This window comes from Suncus etruscus, chromosome 12 (genome assembly GCF_024139225.1).
Source record: "Suncus etruscus isolate mSunEtr1 chromosome 12, mSunEtr1.pri.cur, whole genome shotgun sequence".
In the NCBI taxonomy this organism is placed as follows: Eukaryota; Metazoa; Chordata; class Mammalia; order Eulipotyphla; family Soricidae; genus Suncus; species Suncus etruscus.
In genome coordinates, this window is record NC_064859.1 from 101,109,486 (window position 1) to 101,130,605 (window position 21,120).

Sequence of the window (21,120 nt, forward strand, 5' to 3'; positions counted from 1 at the left end):
CCACAAACCAAGAAAATAAAGTGTGTGTGTGTGTGTGTGTGTGTGTGTGTGTGTGTGTGTGTGTTTGGGCCACACCCAGGGATGTTCAGGACTTACTCCTGGCTCTGCACATAGGAATAGTCTAAATGGTAACATAGAGGGTTCAACCAACACCAAGTGATTCTTTCAGTGTCGTTAGTAACACCCTCGGAAGAAATCATAATTTTCTCAGATTTTCTTTCGGCAACCTATCTCTCTCTCTCTCTCTCTCTCTCTCTCTCTCTCTCTCTCTCTCTCAGATTTTCTTTTGGCAACCTATTTTATAATCATTTCTCTCTCTCTCTCTCTCTCTCTCTCTCTCTCTCTCTCTCTCTCTCTCTCTCTCTCTCTCTCTCTGTTTTTGGTCCACACCCAGAGGTTATTCCTGGCTCTGCACTCAGAAATTGCTTCTGGCAGGCTTGGAGGACCATATGGGATGTCAAAGATTGAACCCAGGTTCGTCCTGAGTTGGCCACGTGCAAGGCAAACGCCCTACCACTGTGCTATCACCCCATCTCCTTTTCTTTCTTTCTTTCTTTCTTTTTTTTTTTAATAACAAGCAATACAAAATTTGGGGGGGGTCAGTTTGGGGGCCTGTACTCAGAAGCTACCCCTGGAAGACTCCAGTGACCCTATGGGATCAAACCCAGGTCAACTGCATGCAAAGGTGGGTGTTTGCCTTGTACACAACTGACTCCAGTTTGATCCCCACATCCAATGGGGGATCCCCAGAGTCCTGCCACAAGAGATCCCTCAGCACAGAGTGAAGAGTAAGCCTTGAACACAACCATGTGAACTCAAAAGCCCTCACCCCTACATTCACCCCAAAACAGTTGGGAAACTGAGTGAGTAAATAAGGAGAGGGAGGGAGAACTAAAAATGTCTGGCGTTGAGTGGTTAAAGAAACTGTGGTACATCTACACAATGGAATACTATGCAGCTTTCAGGGAAAGTGAAGTCATGAAATTTTCCTACACATGGATGGACATGGAAACTATCATGCTCAGTGAGTCAGAGGGAGAGGAATAGACACAGAATAGTCTCACTCATCTGTGGGTTTTAAGAAAAATAAAAGACATGTTTGCAATAATCTTCAGAGACAAAGAGAGGAGGGCTGGGAAGTCCAGCTCAAGACATGAAGCTCACCACAAAGAGTGGTGAGTGCAGGTAGAGAAATAACTACGCCAACAACTATCATGACAATGGTAGTGGGTGAGAGAAGTAGAATGCCTGTCTTGAAGACAGGCAGGGGGTCGGAGAGGAGGGAGATGGAGGGCATTGGTGGTGGGAAGGTTGCACTGGTGAAGGGGGTGTTCTTTTTTTTTTTTTTTTTTTTTTTTTTTTTGGTTTTTGGGCCACACCCGGTGACGCTCAGGGGTTACTCCTGGCTATGAGCTCAGAAGTCACTCCTGGCTTGGGAGACCATATGGGATGCCGGGGGATCGAACCTCAGTCCGTCCAAGGCTAGCGCAGGCAAGGCAGGCACCTTACCTCTAGCGCCACCGCCCGGCCCCGGGGGGGGGGGTGTTCTTTTTTATAGCTTAAACCCAACTACAAACAAGTTTGTAATCATGGTGCTTAAATAAATATATTATGTAAAAAGAAATGAATGTCTGGAACAATACAGGCATCACTATGGACTAAAGGTGAAAAACGCTTCGACTTGGCCCCACGTAGTTTTAGTCTTGGGGGGCTCTAGAGGAAAATAGAACAACTGAACCCAGGTCGGTTGTGTGCAAGGCCAGTGCCTTACCCACCACCTGTCTCTCCTTTACAGAGATGACTCATCACAGGTAGGACTTGGCAGAGAAAGCCAAGATCATTTACACTTTTCTTGGGTCCCTGTGAGTCACCCTGAAAATTCAGGGTGTGGGCTGGAGTGATTATACAGTGGGGAGGGTGCTTGTCTTGCACTTGGCTGACCTGAGTTTGATCCCCAGCATCCGGTAGGGTCCCTGGAGTGCCACCAGGAGTGACCCCTAAGTGCAGAGTCAGGAGTAAGCCCCGATGAGCATTGCTGGGTGTGGTCCCCAAACAACAGAAAATAATAACAGAAAAATAAAATTCAGAAATGAAAGGGTGTGTGCTGAGGTGTCCATACCTGGGAATAATCATGACAATAAGAAAGGTGAAGGGGGTGTTCTTTTTTGTGACTAAAATGCAACCACAAACATGTTTGTAATCATGCTGCTTAAATATATTTAAAATATAATAAAAATAAATAATTCATGTAATTTTTTTAAAGAGTAAAAGAGAGGGTGCTGGAGAGATAGCACAAGGGTAGGAAGTTTGCCTTGCATGCGGCAGACCCAGGAGGGACCTGGGTTCGATTTCCAGTATTCCATATGGTTTCCTGAGCCTGCCAGAAGTGATTTCTGAGGACAGAGCCAGGAAGAACTACTGAGTGCTGGCCCCAAAACCAAAAACCAAACAAAAAATGAAAGAGTGAGAAAGTAAGACTGAGAGGGAGAAAGAATGAGAGGGAGAAAAGGAGAGGGGAGAGAGAGAGAAACAGACAGACAGAGAGAGAGAGAGAGAGTGAGAGAGAGAGAGAGAGAGAGAGAGAGAGAGAGAGAGAGAGAGAGAGAGAGAGAGAGAGAGAGAGAGAGAGAGAGAGATCCTACCTGGTCACCTCTGCTTGCAAGATTTGGTCCTGGTTTTGGTGACCTCACTAAACACATAACTTGGGAAATTATTTTTTAATTAAGGCCTGAAATGATTATTTATGCAAAATTTTGTGATGCCCACAAATATTAATTCCAAAAGCCTTTCAAATAAGAGAGGGTTTGCAAGGGTTAGATCGGGGCTTTGAAAGGAGCCCTGTGATGGAAAAGCTCTTAGAAATATATTTATAGCTGTTCTCTTGCCATTTCTGGCATCAACCTACAAATTCCAATTAAGAATGAAGGGAATGTGAAGCGCAGTGATTCTTATAATTAAGTGTTTTGAAAAGTGGGCTAAGTATAGCCCTCACCCGGTATTATTTAAATGAGAAGAAATTCTGGCCAACAGCACCTAGCTTGGTGCTGGGGCCCAGAGAATGAACTTTGCCAGGTCGGGTGATACATATATTGTTTGTTTGTTTGTTTGTTTGTGCCACACCAGCAGTGCTCAGGGGTTACTCTTAGCTCTGCACTCAGAGTCATTCCTGGCAGGCTCAGGGGATCATATGGGATCCATCATGCCGGGTCCATCACGGGTCAGCTGCATGCGAGGCAAGTGTCCTACAGCTGTGCTATTGCTCTGTCCCCAGTTCCCCATATTTTCCCAGCTGTGCCCGGACTGAATCTATTTCATGTGTCAGACTGTGATAGCGCTTTTACATACAAGTAAAAATGACTTAACGGAATAATTAATATCAAGTCAGTATTTAAGGATTAAAGATTAGCTTTGAGAAAAAAGTAAGGTTGAATTCGCACATTATAGACAAGCAGCTGTTCTGAGCTAATCGTTTTTTTCGTTTTATAGATGAGGAAAACGAAGCCTCAAAAAATTGTCATCCAAAGTTGTCTCCCTGCAGCGATCCTACTTACCCTAGGGGCACCTGACTTCAGAATTCAGATCAATTTGAGAATGCAAGCTTTGATCGATATTATTATTTGGGGGGGGGGGTTGGGCCACACCCAGCGATGCTCAGGGGTTCCTCCTGGCTGTCTGCTCAGAAATAGCTCCTGGCAGGCACGGGGGAACATATGGGACACCGGGATTAGAACCAACCACCTTTGGTCCTGGATCGGCTGCTTGCAAGGCAAATGCTGCTATGCTATCTCTCCGGGCCCTGGTCGATATTATTATTGATTATTATCTGGGGAGGAAAATAATGCCATCAGACTCAGGCTCAGAAAGAATTCACTGATTTGGGGCTGGCAAGATAGCATGGAGGTAAGGCGTTTGTCTTCCATGCAGAAGGACGGTGGTTTGAATCCCGGCATCCCATATGGTCCCCAGTGATTTCTGAGCGTAGAGCCAGGAGGAACCCCTGAGCACTGCTGGGTATGACACCCCAAAATATATATATATAAAAAAAATCCGTTGATTTTTTGTGACCGTGGTTTTCTTTTTATTTTATTTTGTTTTTTGGGTCACATCCAGTGGCACTCAGGGGTTACTCTCGGCTCTGCGCTCAGAAATGGCTCCTGGTGGGCTCAGGGGATCATATGAGGTGCCGGGGATTGAACTGGTCTGTTTTGGGTCATTTGCCTGCAAAGCTAAGGCCCTACAGCTGTACTATCGCTATGGCCCCCTGCCTTAGCTTCTTGATAAGGGAGGACTGTCATCAAATGAATTAATTTTTCAGGGTGAGAAAAACCTCAGAGGCTGAGGAGGGGAAGAAATTTATACTAATTCTTGAGGCAGGTAGGGTCAGGGACTATCTTACGCACATAGTCACAGAAATCTCAAAGCTGCCATGGTGGAAAGAACTAGAAAAATGAGAGGTCATGTGGCTGGAGAGATAGCACAGCGGTAGGGCATTTGCCTTGCATGTGACCAACCAGGAGGGACCCCTGGTTCGATTCCCAGCATCCCATATGGTTCCCCAGCTTGCCAGGGGAGATTTCTGAGTGCAGAGCCAGCAGTAGGCCCTGACAACCACTGGGTGTGGCCCCAAAACCAATCAATCGATCAATAAATAAATAAAGTTTAAAAAAAGTAAGAGGTCTGAGAAAGTGTGTTGAGGAGGAAGGGACAGATGGAGAAAAGAAGAAAACAAAAAGGGTGGCTCTGGAATAATATCACAGTGAGGAGGGTGCTTGCTTTACAAGCGGCCGACCCAGCCAGGTTCCATCCCATAAGGTCCCTGAGCCTGCGAGGAGTGATTCCTGAGCACAGAGCCACGAGTAACTCCTGAGCATCAGCAGGTGTGGCCGAAAAGCCAAAAAAAAAAAAAAATACTACCCCCCAAACCCACAAAGATCATCATTGCTGCTACATGATTACATGATGCAACACCCCTGAAGCAGGAAGCAATGGGGAAACCTGGGGAGGGGGAAGCTCAAACACCAGAAGAGACAGTGCAGAAGTGGACAGACTCTGTGCGTGTGAAAAAGGGGCTGGCACGTGCCAACCCCCAAGAGCAGAAGCAGCCTGGAACAGCGACTTAGAGACTGAGGGGCAGCTCCAAGGGCTTTGAGCTCAGTCCTCAGCATTGCACTGAGCCCCGAGTATCGCTGAGTTAGTCCTGGCCCCACAGAGTTAGTTCCTGCCCTGTTGGGTTAGTTCCAAGCCCCACTGAGCTCCTTTGAATGGAGCCCAAAGTCTGCACCATCCTGTGGGCACTGTCTGGCTGAGAAGGCCTAGAGGCAGTTCCTGGCAGTGCTCGGGGGCCACATGGGATTCCAGAATAGTGACTCTACTTCTGATTATGGTCTGCAGAGCTGTCTGCTCCTGTGTGGCGCTGAGAATGTGCTGGTCACTGCAGTGGGTCTTGCCTGGCTCCTTCCCTCAGACTCCCCAGGCCAGGCTGGAGAGACACCCCACTCTGCTCACCTTGATCAGGACAGTCCCTCCCCCGCCTCCACCCCACTTTGCTCTGGGCCTCAGACACCCCAGAAACACTTGGTAAACCAAACTGACCAGAAGAGCCAGAACTCAGGCTCCATAATTACAAGGCTGTGGCCTGATGGGAGGCGTCAAAAACAGGCAGAGAGTTCTTCCTCTGCAATCATTTCTGGGGGTGCAGGGGAATTGATCCCAGGCCTCAGGGGGTGAGTGAGCAGGTGGTTGGCTCTGTGACCTCCCACACACTTTAAAAACACCTGAAGGTCCCCCAAAGGAGGGTCTGAATCCCATTAGCAGCTCCATCATTTAGTCACCAACAATGGAAGGAGAAAATTCTGCCTAGAGCAAAGGTTGGGGTAGCCGAGGTGGACAAGGGGTGTATGTGGGGACAATGACCCGGGCCGGGCTTGGGGGCAGGCAACACAGTGGGCGACTTTGGGGAAAAGGGCAGGACAAACCTAGAATGGCACTAAAACTACTACCATTATTACCTCCATAGACAACTTGGTTTTCAGAACCATTAAGAAATATGACTTTTATTTGTGAAACACTGCCAAAGAGATGCGAGTTTGATCCCCTCAAAACTGAAAATCCAGATCTTGTCTCAGAATTTTTTTTTTCCTGTCGGATAACTGAATCCAGACCCCTTTCTTTTGTTGTTGTTGTTGTTGTTGTTGTTGTTTTGGGTCACACCCAGTGGTGCTCAGAAATCAGTCCTGGCAGGCTCGGGGGACCATATGGGATGCCAGGATTTGAGCCACTATCTGTCCTGGATTGGCTGCGTGCAAGGCAAATGCCCTTCCGCTGTGCTATCTCTCCAGCCCCATGGACCCCTTTTTCTTGCCAATGGCTGTGGCTCACTGGACAGACAGACAGGCACATGGGAGGGAAGTGGGGGAGACTTTAGAAACATTTAAGGAGCATGGCTCAGGTGCTCACGAAATAAATTAATAACAGAGAAGCATCGCAAGGATGATTTAAAAGCAAACAAACCAACAAACAAGAAAATATACAACAATCGCTTGGTCTTGGAGAGTTGGAAGAGTCAAGCTTGTCTTTCCACTGAGGCAGAGAGAGAAACTGGGACAACCCAAGGGACCCCATGATGACGTCAATCAGGGTCTCCTGGGCGCCCCCCACCCAGAGGAGGCCAGTGACAAGTGACAAGTGAGGTCAGAAGAAACTGGTCTTGAGCTTGATGGTGGGGGCGGCGTGTACGGCCGGGGTGGGCTGCCGGGCGGCGGCCTTGGCCTGGCTGGCCTGACTGGCCCTCACAGCTGTCTCCAGGCGTGACTTGAGCTCGGGGGCAGCGCCCATGACTGTCTTGAAGGCGCGGGGATACAGGGGTCCAATGCGCATGAGATTCTGCAGTGCAAACTCATGGAGGCTCCTGGAGGCTGCGCCGGCCTCGGCAAAGGCTGCCCCGTCCAGCAGGTAGGAGATCAGGGTGGGTACCAGGAGGGCCAGGAGCTGCACCCCTGCAGAAACGGAAACACCGTCAGAAAACTCAGATTGGGCCCGGAGCAATAGCACAGGGGTAGGGCATATGCCTATACGTATGTGGCCGAGCTGGGATGGACCCAAGTTAGACCCCAACATCCCATATAGTCTCCCTGAGTCTGCCAGGAGTGACTTCTGATCGCAGAGCCAGGAGGAACCTCTGAGTTGGTCACCGGTTGTGACCCCCTCCCCAAATGAAAAGAAAACTTGGATTGTTTTTTCATACTTTTTTTTTTTTAAAGAGTTGTGGGTTTTAGCTTGTTTATTTTTGGAGAAGGTCACACCCATTGGTGTTCAGAGATCACTCCTGGTTCTGCACTCAGGTATCATTCCTCACAGGCTTGGGAGACAGACCTTATAGGGTGTCGGGGGACTGGAACTGGGTTGGCGATGTGCAAGGCAAATGCCCTCTCTGACTCCAGGCATCCCATATGGTTCCCCGAGCCTGCCAGGAGCGATTACTGAATGCAGGGCCAGGAGGAACCCCTGAGCGTTGCCGGTGTGACCCAAAAACTAAACAAAAAAAAGAAAAAAAGAAAAGAAAAGAAAACTTGAATTGTTTTTTTCATACATTTTTTAAGAGTTTTTTGTTTTATGCTTTTGGGCCACACACGTTGACACTCAGGGCTTACTCCTGGCTATGCGCTCAGAAATCGCTCCTGGCTTGAAGGGACCCTATGGGACGCTGGGAGAGCAAACTGCTGTCCGTCCTAGGCTAGCGCTTGCAAGGCAGATGCCTTACCTCTAGCGCTACTGCTCCAGCCCATTTTGTTTTGTTTTTTTGGGGGGGCCATACCCATTGGTGTTCAGGGATCACTCCTGGCTCTGCACTCAGGTATCATTCCTGGCAGGTTAGGGGGACTGACGGGATGCCAGGGACTGCTGTACTGTTGCTCCGGCCCCAAGTTGCTATTGTTTTTTAAATTCCAAACCTGCACTTCGTTATTTCCACAGACATGCAACTCGTTTCTGTCAGAGCCCTCAGAAATAGAGGAACACAGAATAAAATCGGGGGGTGAGGTGGGGGTTAGAAACCAGAACAGGGGCCAGAGAGTTAGCACGGAGGAGGAGGGTGTTTGCTTTGCATGTGGTCAACCTGGGTTCAATCCCAGGTGCCCAAAAATAAAACCCTAATAACAACAGCAACGACAAAAAAAACACTTTGTTTTGTGGTGTTATGGATCAAACTCAGGGCCTTACAGATGCCAGGTTTGTGACCCACTGTTGGATTAACCGAATGCCACCCTATTCAGCAGATGCTTGTTACTCATTGGTTGGAAGCATCTTTGGATGAAGCACTTTTTGGACTGGTGCTTTAACCACTTGCTCCCACCCCAGGGTGTGGGCTGGCACTTCCTAATAAAGACCTACATCTCAGGAAAAAGCTCTCTTGCGTTTCTGGCTTTCCACTACTGAGCTCTCTGCTTCTGAGGATTGGAAGGCTGATGTACTGGAGTTTCTGACCTTGTTTTATCCCCTTAAGCACATGTGGATTATTTCCTGTGTCGGCCTTTGCTTCCTGACCTGCCTCTTCCCAATACCCTGGATTTGGGGTGTGAAGCTTCTGCTTCACGCTACCCCAGAGCCCCACTGTAAATTTTTTTCTTTTCTTTTTTATAAATAAACTTTATTATTATTATTATTATTATTATTATTATTATTGTTTGGTTTTTCAGGCCACACCTGTTTGATGCTCATGGGTTACTCTGGCTAAGCGCTCAGAAATTGCCCCTTGGGGCCCGGAGAGATAGCACAGCTGCGTTTGCCTTGCAAGCAGCCGATCCAGGACCAAAGGTGGTTGGTTCGAATCCCGGTGTCCCATATGGTCCCCCGTGCCTGCCAGGAGCTATTTCTGAGCAGACAGCCAGGAGTAACCCCTGAGCAGTGCCGGGTATGGCCCAAAAACCAAAAAAAAAAAAAAAAAAAAAAAAAAAGAAATTGCCCCTTGGTTGGGGGACCATATGGGATGCCGGGGGATCGAACCGCGGTTGCAATCTTTCCTTGGCTAGCGCTTGCAAGGCAGACACCTTACCTCTAGTGCCACCTTGCTGGCCCCTTCTTTTCTTTTTTTTTTTTTTTTTTTGGTTTTTGGGTCACACCCGGTGATGCTCAGGGGTTACTCCTGGCTGTCTGCTCAGAAATAGCTCCTGGCAGGCACGGGGGACCATATGGGACACCGGGATTCGAACCAACCACCTTTGGTCCTGGATCGGCTGCTTGCAAGGCAAACGCCGCTGTGCTATCTCTCCGGGTCCTCTTCTTTTCTTTTCTTTTCTTTTTTTTTTTTTTTGGTTTTTGGGCCACACCTGTTTGACGCTCAGGGTTTACACCTGGCTATGCGCTCAGAAATTGCCCCTGGCTTGGGGGGACCATATGGGATGCGGGGGGATCGAACCGCGGTCTGTCCTATGCTAGCGCTTGCAAGACAGACACCTTACCTCTAGCACCACCTTCCCGGCCCTCTTCTTTTCTTTTTAAAGAAGTTTATTTATTTATTAATTGATTGGTTTTTGGGCCACACCCAGCAGCGCTCAGGGGTTCCTCCTGGCTCTGCACTCAGAAATCACTCCTGGCAGGCTTGGGGGACTAGATGGAATGCTGGGAATCAAACCCAGGTCCGTCCCGGGTCGGCTGCATAAGGCAAATGCCTTACCGATGTGCTATCTCTCTGGCCCCAAAGCTCCACTGTTTTTTTTTTTTTTTTTTTTTTTTGGTTTTTGGGCCACACCCGGCGGTGCTCAGGGGATACTCCTGGCTGTCTGCTCAGAAATAGCTCCTGGCAAGCATAGGGGACCATATGGGACACCGGGATTCGAACCAACCACCTTTGGTCCTGGATCAGCTGCTTGCAAGGCAAACACCGCTGTGCTATCTCTACAAAGGTTGTAAATAGCTTTTACTATGAGTAAAAACTTTGCTGTCATAACTGCTTCTTGGCGAGCTACAGTTGCTGAACAGCAAAACCAACCCTCTGAATGCTTCAGACCCGCAGATTCTGGAGAAGCTACATACGGTTTTGTTCTTCGCCTAGAGCGACCAACGTTTCCAGAACTTTGATTCCTTCCTGGACCGCCAGCAGCTCCGTGGGAGTGGCCGGCCGGTTCCGTTCCACGGCTTTGAGCTTCTCCACCACGATGGGTGCCAGAGCGTGGATGTAGGGGGTGGACAGGGCCCGGTTGGAATGCTGGAAGACCGACAGCAGGAGCTGGTAGCACTTGGCCTGGACCTGCGCGAGAGAACCCCATGCTGTTCTCAACCCCCAAGTTCCCACTGGCTCCGCACCCCGGCACGTGGCTGAGTGGAGGGGCCCCAGATTAGAGCAGAAAAGAAGGAGCGGAGAATGCCGCTTCCAGATACTGGATGGGAGAGAAACTTTCCGTGAACTGAGAAACTCTGACATCCATCAAATAATTCTCATATATTCACTGTCAAATGATCACATTTACATAATCTGTAGGGAGTGGGAGACGCCTAGAAAAAAAAAATGAAGACATTCGGGTATGGGAAAAATAAATTTAAGTTATCTGGGCTTTTTTTCTTGTTTTTTATTTTTGGGCCACACGTGGCAGTGCTTAGGGGTTAACTCCTGGCTCTGGGCTCAGAAATCGCCCTTGGCAGGCTCAGGGGACCATATGGGATGCCAGGATTCAACCACCATCCTTCCTGGGTTGGCTGTATGCAACGCAAATAAAATGCCCTACCACTGTGCTATCTCTCTGGCCCCTGGGCTATTTTTTTAAGGGGGTTGGGCCATACCTGGCAGAACTTGGGTTGACTGTGTGCAAGGTAAGTGCACTTTATCTGACAATCTCTCTGGTCCCGAGAGGTTTCTGATTTTTTTTTTTTTTGGTTGTTTCTTTTTGTGGCTCCAAGAATCCATGATTCTTTCTTTAATTTCCAGTTGTCACTCTGATTTCTGAGTGCAGAGCCAGGAGTAACCCCTGAGCACTGCCAAGTGTGGCCCCCAAAAATAAAATTAAAAACAAAAAACAAGGGGCCAGAGAAATAGCACAGCGGTAAGGCGTTTGCCTTACATGAAGGACGGTGGTTCGAATCCCGGCATCCCATATGGTTCCCCGAGCCTGCCGGGGGCAATTTCTGAGTGTGGAGCCAGGAGTAACAACCCCTGAGTGCTGCCAGGTGTGACCCAAAAACCAAGAAAAAAAAAAAAAAAAACTACATACACACACAAAACCAATCATGGCTCTCACATGAAGCTAACATCTTAGTGAGGAAGTGAGAAAGTTCATATTTAAAGAATGACACATGAAGTCTATAAATGCCTAAAAGTGCAAGATCTGGCTGTCCCCAACCCATGCAGACCCCTGGAAGTGACAGGAGCTGATTTTTAATCTTCAGTGTCTAGCGAGTGAAGTCCCATTTGCCCCACTTTTGATTAGAAGAACTTCATTAATAAAAAACATCAGTTAAAAACAAGGGGAAAGAAGGGAGGAAGGTTTATTGATTTGGGTGACATATACTGGTTGAAGCATCCTTAGTGCTTTGATAAAAGAGAAGATGACCCAATTCAACGGCCGGAAATCAAATACCTGGGGAGATTTTCTAGAATCTGACCTTTCAGACCAGAGACAGTTCAGAGCGCAAGACATCAATCAGCCTTGTACATGACTGACCCAGGTTCAATTCATGGGACCCCCTAGGCTTCCCCAAGTCCTGCCACAAGTGACCCCTGAGTGCAGAGCAATAGTCAGTCCTGAGCACCGCTAGGTGTGGCTCAGCAAATACACCTCTCCCACTGAAACCCATATATTATCTCTCTTGGGGCCGGAGACCAAGGACAGGGTGCTCAAAGCACGTGTTTGACCCTATTTCAGTCCCTGACTCCAAATATGGTCCTGCGAGCACCTCCAGGACTGAGCTCTGAGGTCCCCTAATCAAATAAATACATGGATCAATAAATTATATTTAAAAACAAACAAAAAACCAGGGGGCCGGAGTCATAGCACACTGGTAGGGCATTTGCCTTGCAAGCGGCCAACCAGGTTCGATTCCCAGCATCTCATATGGTCCCCCGAGCCTGCCAGGAGCAATTTCTGAGCACAGAGCCAGGAGTAACCCCTGAAAGTTGCCACCGGGTGTGACCCAACCATCTCCCCACAAAAAAACAAAACCACATCTCCCAGGTTAGAGAGAGGGAGGGTAGCAGTTAGAGAGCATTCAATCTTGTTGGGACCAGAGCAATAGCACAGCAGGAAGGATGTTTGCTGTACACACAGCCAACCTGTCCCTTTCATCCCATAGGGTCCCCCAAGCCCGGCAGGAGTGATTCCTGAGCACAGAGCCAGGAGGAACCTGAGCGCAGCCAGGTGTGGCCCCAAAACAAAAACAAACAAATAGGATAAAAAAAATGAACACTGTGTTTGCCGATCTTTCCCAGCTCTGAGGTTTTTTTCTTGTTTGTTTGTTTTTGGGGGCCATACCCAGTGAAGCTCAGGAGTTAGTTACTCCTGGCTATGCACTCAGAAATCGCTCCTGTCTTGGGGCACAATATGGGATGCTGGGGGATAAAACCGTGGTCTGTCCTAGGCTAGCGCTCGCAAGGCCTTACCCCTACACCACCCCTTCGGTCCCTAGATCTGAGTTTTTTCACCCCCTTTGAAGCATTATTTAGCGAATCGATTGGAACATTCCCAGTGAGCAGAGCCTCTGTTGTGGGCCCCGTCTGCCTGGTGCCACTCACCCACGGGTCACAGGAGTTGAGCGCCTGTTTGAATCTGCTCAGGCAGCCAGTCTGCAGGCTCCGCACGCCAATGACCTCGCTGCCCGCCGACCACAGGAACAGGGCAATGGCCGTGAGCATGCTGACCTCGTCGGGGGCGGAGGCCTCGTCCTCTGAAACACAGGTGAAAGGGTCCTCAACAGGGGGAGGGGGGTGCGAGGGCCAGGCACAGTGCCAAGGAGGCTTTGGGGACTCTGGTCTGCACCAGCACCATGCAGCCAGCACCCACAATGACATTTTGGGGGGGTGACGTGCGCTATGGTTAACCTGGTCCGTCCACAGAGCACTGAATGTGGATCCCACTGCTTTCCAGGGTGGGTTCCTTGACGGAAGGTTCCTGCAGCCAAATCCTTCCTCCATATATAGAGGAAGTGGCATAATATGTCTTAACACACAGCTGTGACAATAGTACCAATATGGGAAATTTAGAATTTGAAATGTAACATATGCATAAAATTTTGTTTCTGGGGATGAAGGAACAGCTCAGCAGGGAGGACGTTGCATATGGCTGATCTGGGTCTGATCCCCGGCATCCCACAGGGGTCCCCCTGAGCCCTGCCAGGAGTGATTTCTGAGCGTAGAGTCAGGAGTAACCCGAGTACCACAGGTATGGCCCAAAAAACAAAAAAATATTTTGTTTTGTTTTGTTGCCACACCTGGAGATGCTCAGGACTTATTCCTGGCTCTGAGCTCAGGAATCATTTCAGGTGGGGCTTAGGGGACCCTACAGATGTTGGGGATCGAATCCGGGCGGGAAGCATGCAAGTCAAATGCTCTCTCTGCTGTGATATCACTCAGGCCCATTAACTTCTTTTTTCCTTCTGCTGTGGGGAGGGAGGGTGAGAGGGAGGGAAGGAGAGAGGGAGTGGGTCCAGACCCAACTGCTCGGTGCTTAGTCCTGGCAGATTTTGGGGATCACATGGAGCTGGGAATCAAACTGGGGTCAGCTGCATGTGGATCTAAGATCTAGACCCTTGTACTATCTCTCCTATCTTAGCTTGAATTGCTCAACCTTTTCCATCTTTCTATTTTGGGAATTCAAAAACTCCGTCCAGTCTACATTGCTTTTTTTTGTTTTTTTATTTTTTGTTTGTTTGTTTGTTTGTTTGTTTTTGGGTCACATCCAGCAGCACTCAGAGGTTCCTCCTCGCTCTACGCTCAGAAATTGCTCCTGGCAGGCTCAGGGGACCCTATGGGATACCGGGATTCAAACCACCGACCTTCTGCATGCAAAGCAAATGCCTTACCTCCATGCTATCTCTCTGGTCCCTTTGTTTGTTTTGTTTTTGCTTTTGTGTTTGTTTTTTGCATCCAGTCTACATTGCAACACACCATGTACCGAAAAAGTCGGATGTACTGTTCCTGGGGGATGGTTTTTTGACACTTACGGATTTCCTGCTGTTGCCTCACCTACTCAGAAGTAGCTACAGGGCCTAAGTGATAGCACAACCGTAGGGCATTTGCCTTGTACACTGCAGACCCAGGACAGATCTGGGTTTGATCCTCAATATCCCATATGGTCCCCTAAGTCTGCCAGAAGTATTTCTGAGCGCAAAGCCACAAGTAACCCCTGAGCGTCACCGGGTGTGGCTCAAAAAACAAAACAAATAAACAAAATAAAAGAAATGGCTACAGCTCTGACTGACTGGAAAATACAGCTTGTGATTAAAAAGACAGGAAAACATGTCCACTTATTCTCAAATGCCGTACTACTGGTGAACAAGGAGAAGCAAATATGTTACCATCAGCATTTTTCCAGAGGTACGATTCTCAACATTCTGAATTTTGGCTAATGTAGCAAGTTGCAAGCACCAAAAGATAAGCAGAACTATCAGGATCGTGCGTGTTTGTACCCTTACATACCAGACATTGTACATCAGACATGTTATCTAATATCTGATATGCTGTCATTCTCTCACTACAGAACACCAACTTTCATATAATAAAATGGGTTCACAATGACTGTTCAGAAGAATTCCATTAGCTGAATATATAGCGGTCCACTCACAAACTTGACTTAACAAAAGACATGGGAATTTGAAGATATAATCTACTGGCAACTGCCTGATCATGTGTCCAAGAAAACATGAAGAATCCCACAGCAGGAATATTCTTTTCAGTAAAGTGATAAGAATCTTTACTCAGACTTTGCGTTACCACAAACAATCCCTTGATATAACTTTTTTGGGTTTTGGGTCACACCCGTTCATGCTCAGGGGTTACTCCTGGCTTTGCACTCAGAAATTGCTCCTGAGGACCATATGGGATGTGGGATTCCAACCACCATCCATCCTGGGTCTGCTGCATACAAGGCAAATGCCCTACCGCTGTGCTATCTCTCTGGCCCCTGTTGTTCTTTTCTTTTTAAGTTTCTTTTAAAATTGTGATTTTTATTTATTTTTTCCCCACCCCCCTTTTTAAAAAAAAAAAATTGTGATTTTTAGGAAGATTTTGGATCTTGATACCATTCTTTATAAAAAGGAACAAGGGCCTTTTTCCCCCCAAAAGTAACTGATTCCAGAACAAAACTAGGGAAAAAAACAAACTGAATCTATAGACAGTGGAATATTAAGAAAGTGCTTAAGAAATAATGGTTGCAAGGCCAGAGCAATAGCCCAGCAGTAAGGTGTTTGCCTTGCATGTGGCTGACCCAGGACGGAACTGGATTTGATTCCCAGCATCCTACATGGTCCCCCAAGCCTGCCAGGAGCACAAGTGCCATACTATCTGCTGTTCTGTCTCTCCAACCTCCACAGATGAAGCCTTTTACATTTTTTTTGTTTTTGTTTTTTTTTGGGCCACACCTGTTTTGACGTTCAGGGGTTACTCCTGGCTAAGCGCTCAGAAATTGCCCCTGGCTTGGGGGGACTATATGGGATGCCGGGGGATCGAACCATGGTCCTTCCTTGGCTAGCCCTTGCAAGGTAGACACCTTACCTCTAGGGCCACCTCGCCAGCCCCTTGTTATTGTTTTTATTTTTGGGCCACACCCAGTGGCGCTCAGGGGTTACTCCTGCATCTGCTCAGAAATCACTCCTGGCAGGCTCAGGGGACCATATGTGATGCTGGGGATTGAATCCAGGTCAGCTACATGCAAGACAAACGCCCTATCCCTGTGCTATTGCTCCAAGCTCCGAAGCCTTTTACTTTAATGGGGCACCCACACCTGGCAATGCTCAGGGTTTATTCCTGGCTCTGCACTCAAGTCTGCCTCTGGAGGGGGTTTGGATGGACCCTCCAGGATGCCTCGGATCAAACCCGGTACAATGCATATCCCCCCACCCCACCCCCACCGTACCACCTCAGCAGCCTAAGACAAAGCTTCTTGAAGTAGTTACCTATCGGTTCCAGGATGGACGCCAGCGTGCTCCGGATCAGTGCGGTCCACTGCTTCTGTGTGTCCTCGCTCCTGGCCATGGAGAGGGTGACAATATTCTTAATGCCCTGAAGGGCTGCACTCACTGGTGGGGGCACATGATTGTCTGCTGACTTCACAGCTGTGTCTTTCAAGATCCGAGCGATCAAGAAGAGGATTGTGGGCAGGATCGTCATGCAGCCTGCGGGAGAACAAAACCAGGAGCCTCAGCACGGCACCTGTTTCTTTCTTCCATGTCACAAACTTTTTCATGACTTGTCATGGTTTTCTGCAGGGGTGGTGGTCCATACCCAGTGGCGCTCAGGGGTTACTCTGGCTTTGTGCTCAGAAGTCCCTCCTGGCAGGCTCGGGGGACCATATGGGATGCTGGGGATCAAACCTGGGTCCGTCCTGTTTCACAGTGTGCAAGGCAAATGTCCTACTACTGTGTTATCTCTTCCAACCCAAGACGTGTCATAGTTAAAGTTTTCTTTTCTTTTCTTTCTTTCTTTTTTTTTTTTTTTTGGCTTTTGGGCCACACCCGGCGATGCTCAGGGATTACTCCTGGCTGTCTGCTCAGAAATAGCTCCTGGCAGGCACGGGGGACCATATGGGACACTGGGATTCGAACCAACCACCTTTGGTCCTGGATCGGCTGTTGCAAGGCAAACACCGCTGTGCTATCTCTCCGGGCCCATAGTTAAAGTTTTCGACCTTGCACTGAATGGTGCTCAGAAGACCATGGTATTGAGGGTACTGGGGATTTGACTTAGCCCGAGCTGAGTTGTTCCTGTGACCCTGAATTACCAATTTTTAACAATGGGTGGTGGGTTCATTCAGGGATCAATCCTGGTGGTAGTTAGGGGACCCTATGGGATGCCAGGGTCACACCAGGGATGCCAGGGATCAAGCTTGGGCGGGCTGCATGCAAGGTGAATACCCTCCCTGCTGTGCTATGGCTCTGGCCCAAAGACATTATTCTCTTATTGCCCAGATCGGCCTTGTCTTAATGGCCCTGTCCCTGAGTGTGTTACGCCCTTCACCAGGAAACAGAGAGAGAAGGAAAACACCATCATGGGCTTAAAGATACCTGGGAGTGACTTGGTGAGATCTTGAAGCAATTCTTGGGCACAGAACCTGTCTCAAGTGTATTAAATTCAATCTGACAGGGCTGGAGTGATAGCACAGCAGTAGAACATTTGCCTTGCATGTGGCCAACACAGGACAGACCCAGGTTCAATTCCCTGTGTCCCTTATGGTCTCCTGTGTCCTGCCAGTAGTGTTCTACTGAGCACAGAGCCAGGACAACCCCTGAGCACTGCCAGGTGTGTGTGTGTGTGTGTGTGTGTGTGAGAGAGAGAGAGAGAGAGAGAGAGAGAGAGAGAGAGAGAGAGAGAGAGAGAGAGAGAGAGAGAGAGAGAGAGAGAGAGAGAGAGAGAGAGAGAGAGAGAAAAGCTGCTGTTCTTTATAACCGATAGATCTTTGGGACACAAAGTCTGTCTCCCTCCTGTGACACATCCATCTGTCCAGGCTTCCAAGAGCAGAACCCAAAACAGACATCGGGAGCCTAAGCGATCTGGCCATAGATCTGAACATGAAACTTCTGTAGCCTCAAGATGAACACTTTTTTTTTTTGGTTTTTAATTTTTTTTGTTTGTTTTTGTTTTTGACTCACACCCGGCAGCGCTCAGGGGTTACTCCTGGCTCTACGCTCAGAAATCACTCCTGGCAGGTTCAGGGAACCATATGGGATGCTGGGATTCGAGCCACCATCCTTCTGCATGCAAGACAAATGCCTTACCTCTATGCTATCTCTCCGACCCCCTATTGTTGTTGTTGTGGTTTTTTTTTTTTTAAGTTTTTGGTTTTTGGGTCACACCCAGCAACACTCAGGAGTGATTTCTGCACTCAGAAATCACCCCTGGCAGGCTTGGAGGATTTGAACCACCATCTGTTCTGGATTGGCTGCGTGCAAGGCAAACAGCCTGTTGCTGTGCTATCTCTCCAGCCCAAGCTGGGCGCTTTTTATTGCATTTTATTTTGGGCAAAGTCTGAGACTATCTAGAGAGAGCAGAAATAGATATAGTTTTTTTAAATTTCTAAACTTAGAGATCTCCAGAGAGGGAAAGAAAGCCAAGTTCTCCTTTCATATGGGGCTTGAAGAAGAAAACCCATCCTAAAACTCCAGATATCTAAGCCACTTTCTTTTGCTTATTTGATTTGGTGCTTTTCTTGTTGGGCCACACTCTACAATGCTCAGCGCTTACTCCTGGCTCTACACTCAGGAATCACTCCTGGCAGTGACTGGGGGACCCTATGGGGTGCTGGGGATGGAACCCAAGTCAATTGTTTGCAAGACCAGGGCCCTCCCTCCCCACTGAACTATAACTTCTGGCCCTCATTGAAGGTGTTCTCTGGTAGCCTTTGGGGCAGGCACTCACCGGCAGGCGAGCAGAGGGCAGGCAGGTCCGAGAGGATGGAGACCGAGGCAGCCACCAGGCGGGCACTTTCCTCAGAAAGCCGGCCTCGGGGGGCACTGTGGCTCGGCGACTCAGACATCTTGGTGCTGAGATGCGGCATGTGCCGTACCAAGATGAACATGAGCAGCTCCATCGTGGCGAACACCAGTGACTTCCCAGGAACCAGTCCTCCACTGTCTCCACCTTCCCCGATCACGGGGCCCGACTCCTTCTCCGTGTCCTCTTCATCTTGGGAGGGGGAGGAAAAGGAACATTTGGTGAACATCCCAGCAAAAATAACAACAAAGATTCCCAAACCAAATCGAATTAAACCAAGTCAGGTAAGTGGAGAAAACATGTGACAGGCCGGAGCAATAACACTGCAGAGAGGGTGTTTGCCTTGCACACGGCCAATCTGGGTTCCATCCCTGGCATCCCACAGGGTCCCCCCAAGCACTGCCAGGAGTGATTCCTGAGTGCAGCACCAGGAGTAACCACTGAGCACACCAGGGTTTGGTCCAAAAGCAAAACAACAACAAACAACAAAGAAAGAATTTGGGGCTGGAGCCACAGCATGTAGAGAGGACATTTGCCTTGAATGCAGCCAACCCAGGTTTGATTCTGACACCCCATATGGTCCCCAAGCACTACTGTTAGAAGGGAATGGAAGATTAGAATTAACTGCTGCTGTTTTGCTTCTGTAACAGTGCTTTGTTTTGGACAAAAGGACTGCCACGACAAGCCTCTGCTATGTGGCAGAAGGGACTAGGCCAGAACAGCCAGTTCCAGAACTTTGAGAGCATGTACCTCATGTACAACTTCAGCCAACCAGTTTAAACCTGGCTGACGCAACATGCACTAAGAACCTATAGTTTTGCCCCTAGACTGAAGCCCTAGCATGCTGGTAATAAACTCCCCTGCATTTGCATTACTGTCTCATCTCATAACCGTCTTTGTGGGTCGAATCTGAGTCCAGAGCTAATACCTCCAGGTGTGATTCCTGAGCTCAGAGCCAGAAGTAAGCCCTAAACACTACTGGTGTGGCCCTCTAAACAAACAAAAAATACCAAAACAAGAACACCCATCCAGCAACCCCCCAGTGTACGTACTCAGTGCGTTCCGTGTGTCTTGCAAATAGTCCTGGGCGGCCCTGACCACCTGCTGCACCACGGCCGTGACCAGCAGCTGCACAGACGGCGGGTTCCAGGTCAGCAGGAGGCGGTGCAGCACGCTGAGCAGCTCCACGCCAATGAGCTGCAGGGAATCAGGAGGGACTCGGGTCAGCAACATATGTAGGGAGTGGCCACGAGGGCCACAGAACATAAGCCTGTGTGCGGACACTCCTGGGAAAGGGCCTCTTCATCCCTAGACATTTTTATTTTTGGGGTTTTGTTTGTTTGTTTCTTTTTTTTTTTTTTTTTTTTTGTGGTTTTTGGGTCACACCCGGCAGTGCTCAGGGGTTATTCATGGCTCCAGGCTCAGAAATTGCTCCTGGCAGGCACGGGAGGGACCATTACGGGACGCCGGGATTCGAACTGATGACCTCCTGCATGAGAGGCAAACACCTTACCTCCATGCTATCTCTCCGGCCCCGTTTGTTTGTTTCTTGACCCCTACCCATTTGATGCTCGTGGATTACTCCTGGCTATGTGCTCAGAAATCGCCCCTGGCTTGGGGGGACCATATGGAACACCGGGGGATCTGTGGTCCGTCCTAGACTAGCACTTGCAAGGCAGATGCCTTACCTCTAGCACCACCATCCCGAGACATTTTTAGTCAAGGCCATGTCATTTATGTATTTCAAAGGGATTGCTCAGAATAAGCCTGAGAGACACAGCAAAGATGACCTTCAGAGGACTGTTTATAGTGTACGAGCAGTTCATCAAGAAGGAAGAAAGGGCCCCATAAATAACGTGACGGCAGGGCTTACACAATCAGAAAGGAGCCCGACATAGGCACACCCAACCATCCATCCACCCACCTAATATCCCTCCACACATCCATCTATCCACCCATTCATCTATCCATCCATCTACCAACACACCTCATCCATACATCCATCTACCCACCTTCCTACCCACCCATCCGTCCATTCACAAGCCATCCATCTATATACATCCATCCTTCAATACACTTGCACACCAATTCACCCACCCACCCATTCACACATCTATCCATATATCTATCCACCACCCACCCAACCAACCATCCATCCATCCATCCATCCATCCATCCATCCATCCATCCATCCATCCACTTACCTACCCACCCATCATCCACAGACCAATTATCACTCCTGTGCTATATTTCTGAAACGTATAATCAATTATCTAACCCACCCATTTTATTCTCTTTATAAATTCCATCTCCTTTTCAAGATAGCCTTAACCCTTTAACTGACCCAAAGGCAGCTTGGCAGAAGTGTTGGCTTTTGCCTGGCTCTTGTCCATTCTCCCAGAGACATTGCATAACCCTTTGCCTGGGCTGTGGTGAAAGTTGGGGCATCTCCCTGTCCATGTCCCATCTCAACCCTTCACTCCCCTCCTCCT

At 48.7% G+C, this 21,120-nt stretch overlaps 1 protein-coding gene across 1 annotated transcript in view; it reads right to left on the bottom strand.

Moving 5' to 3' along the window:
- Positions 1–6,252: 6,252 nt before the first annotated feature.
- Positions 6,253–21,120, bottom strand: part of HEATR5B (HEAT repeat containing 5B) — a 66,124-nt gene continuing 51,256 nt past the window's right edge. The window contains 6 exon segments of the mRNA XM_049784291.1: positions 6,253–6,995; positions 10,030–10,243; positions 12,719–12,870; positions 16,096–16,314; positions 18,554–18,820; positions 19,681–19,825. Of these exon segments, the coding sequence (XP_049640248.1) occupies positions 6,691–6,995; positions 10,030–10,243; positions 12,719–12,870; positions 16,096–16,314; positions 18,554–18,820; positions 19,681–19,825 (1,302 nt within the window). The 3' untranslated portion in view covers positions 6,253–6,690.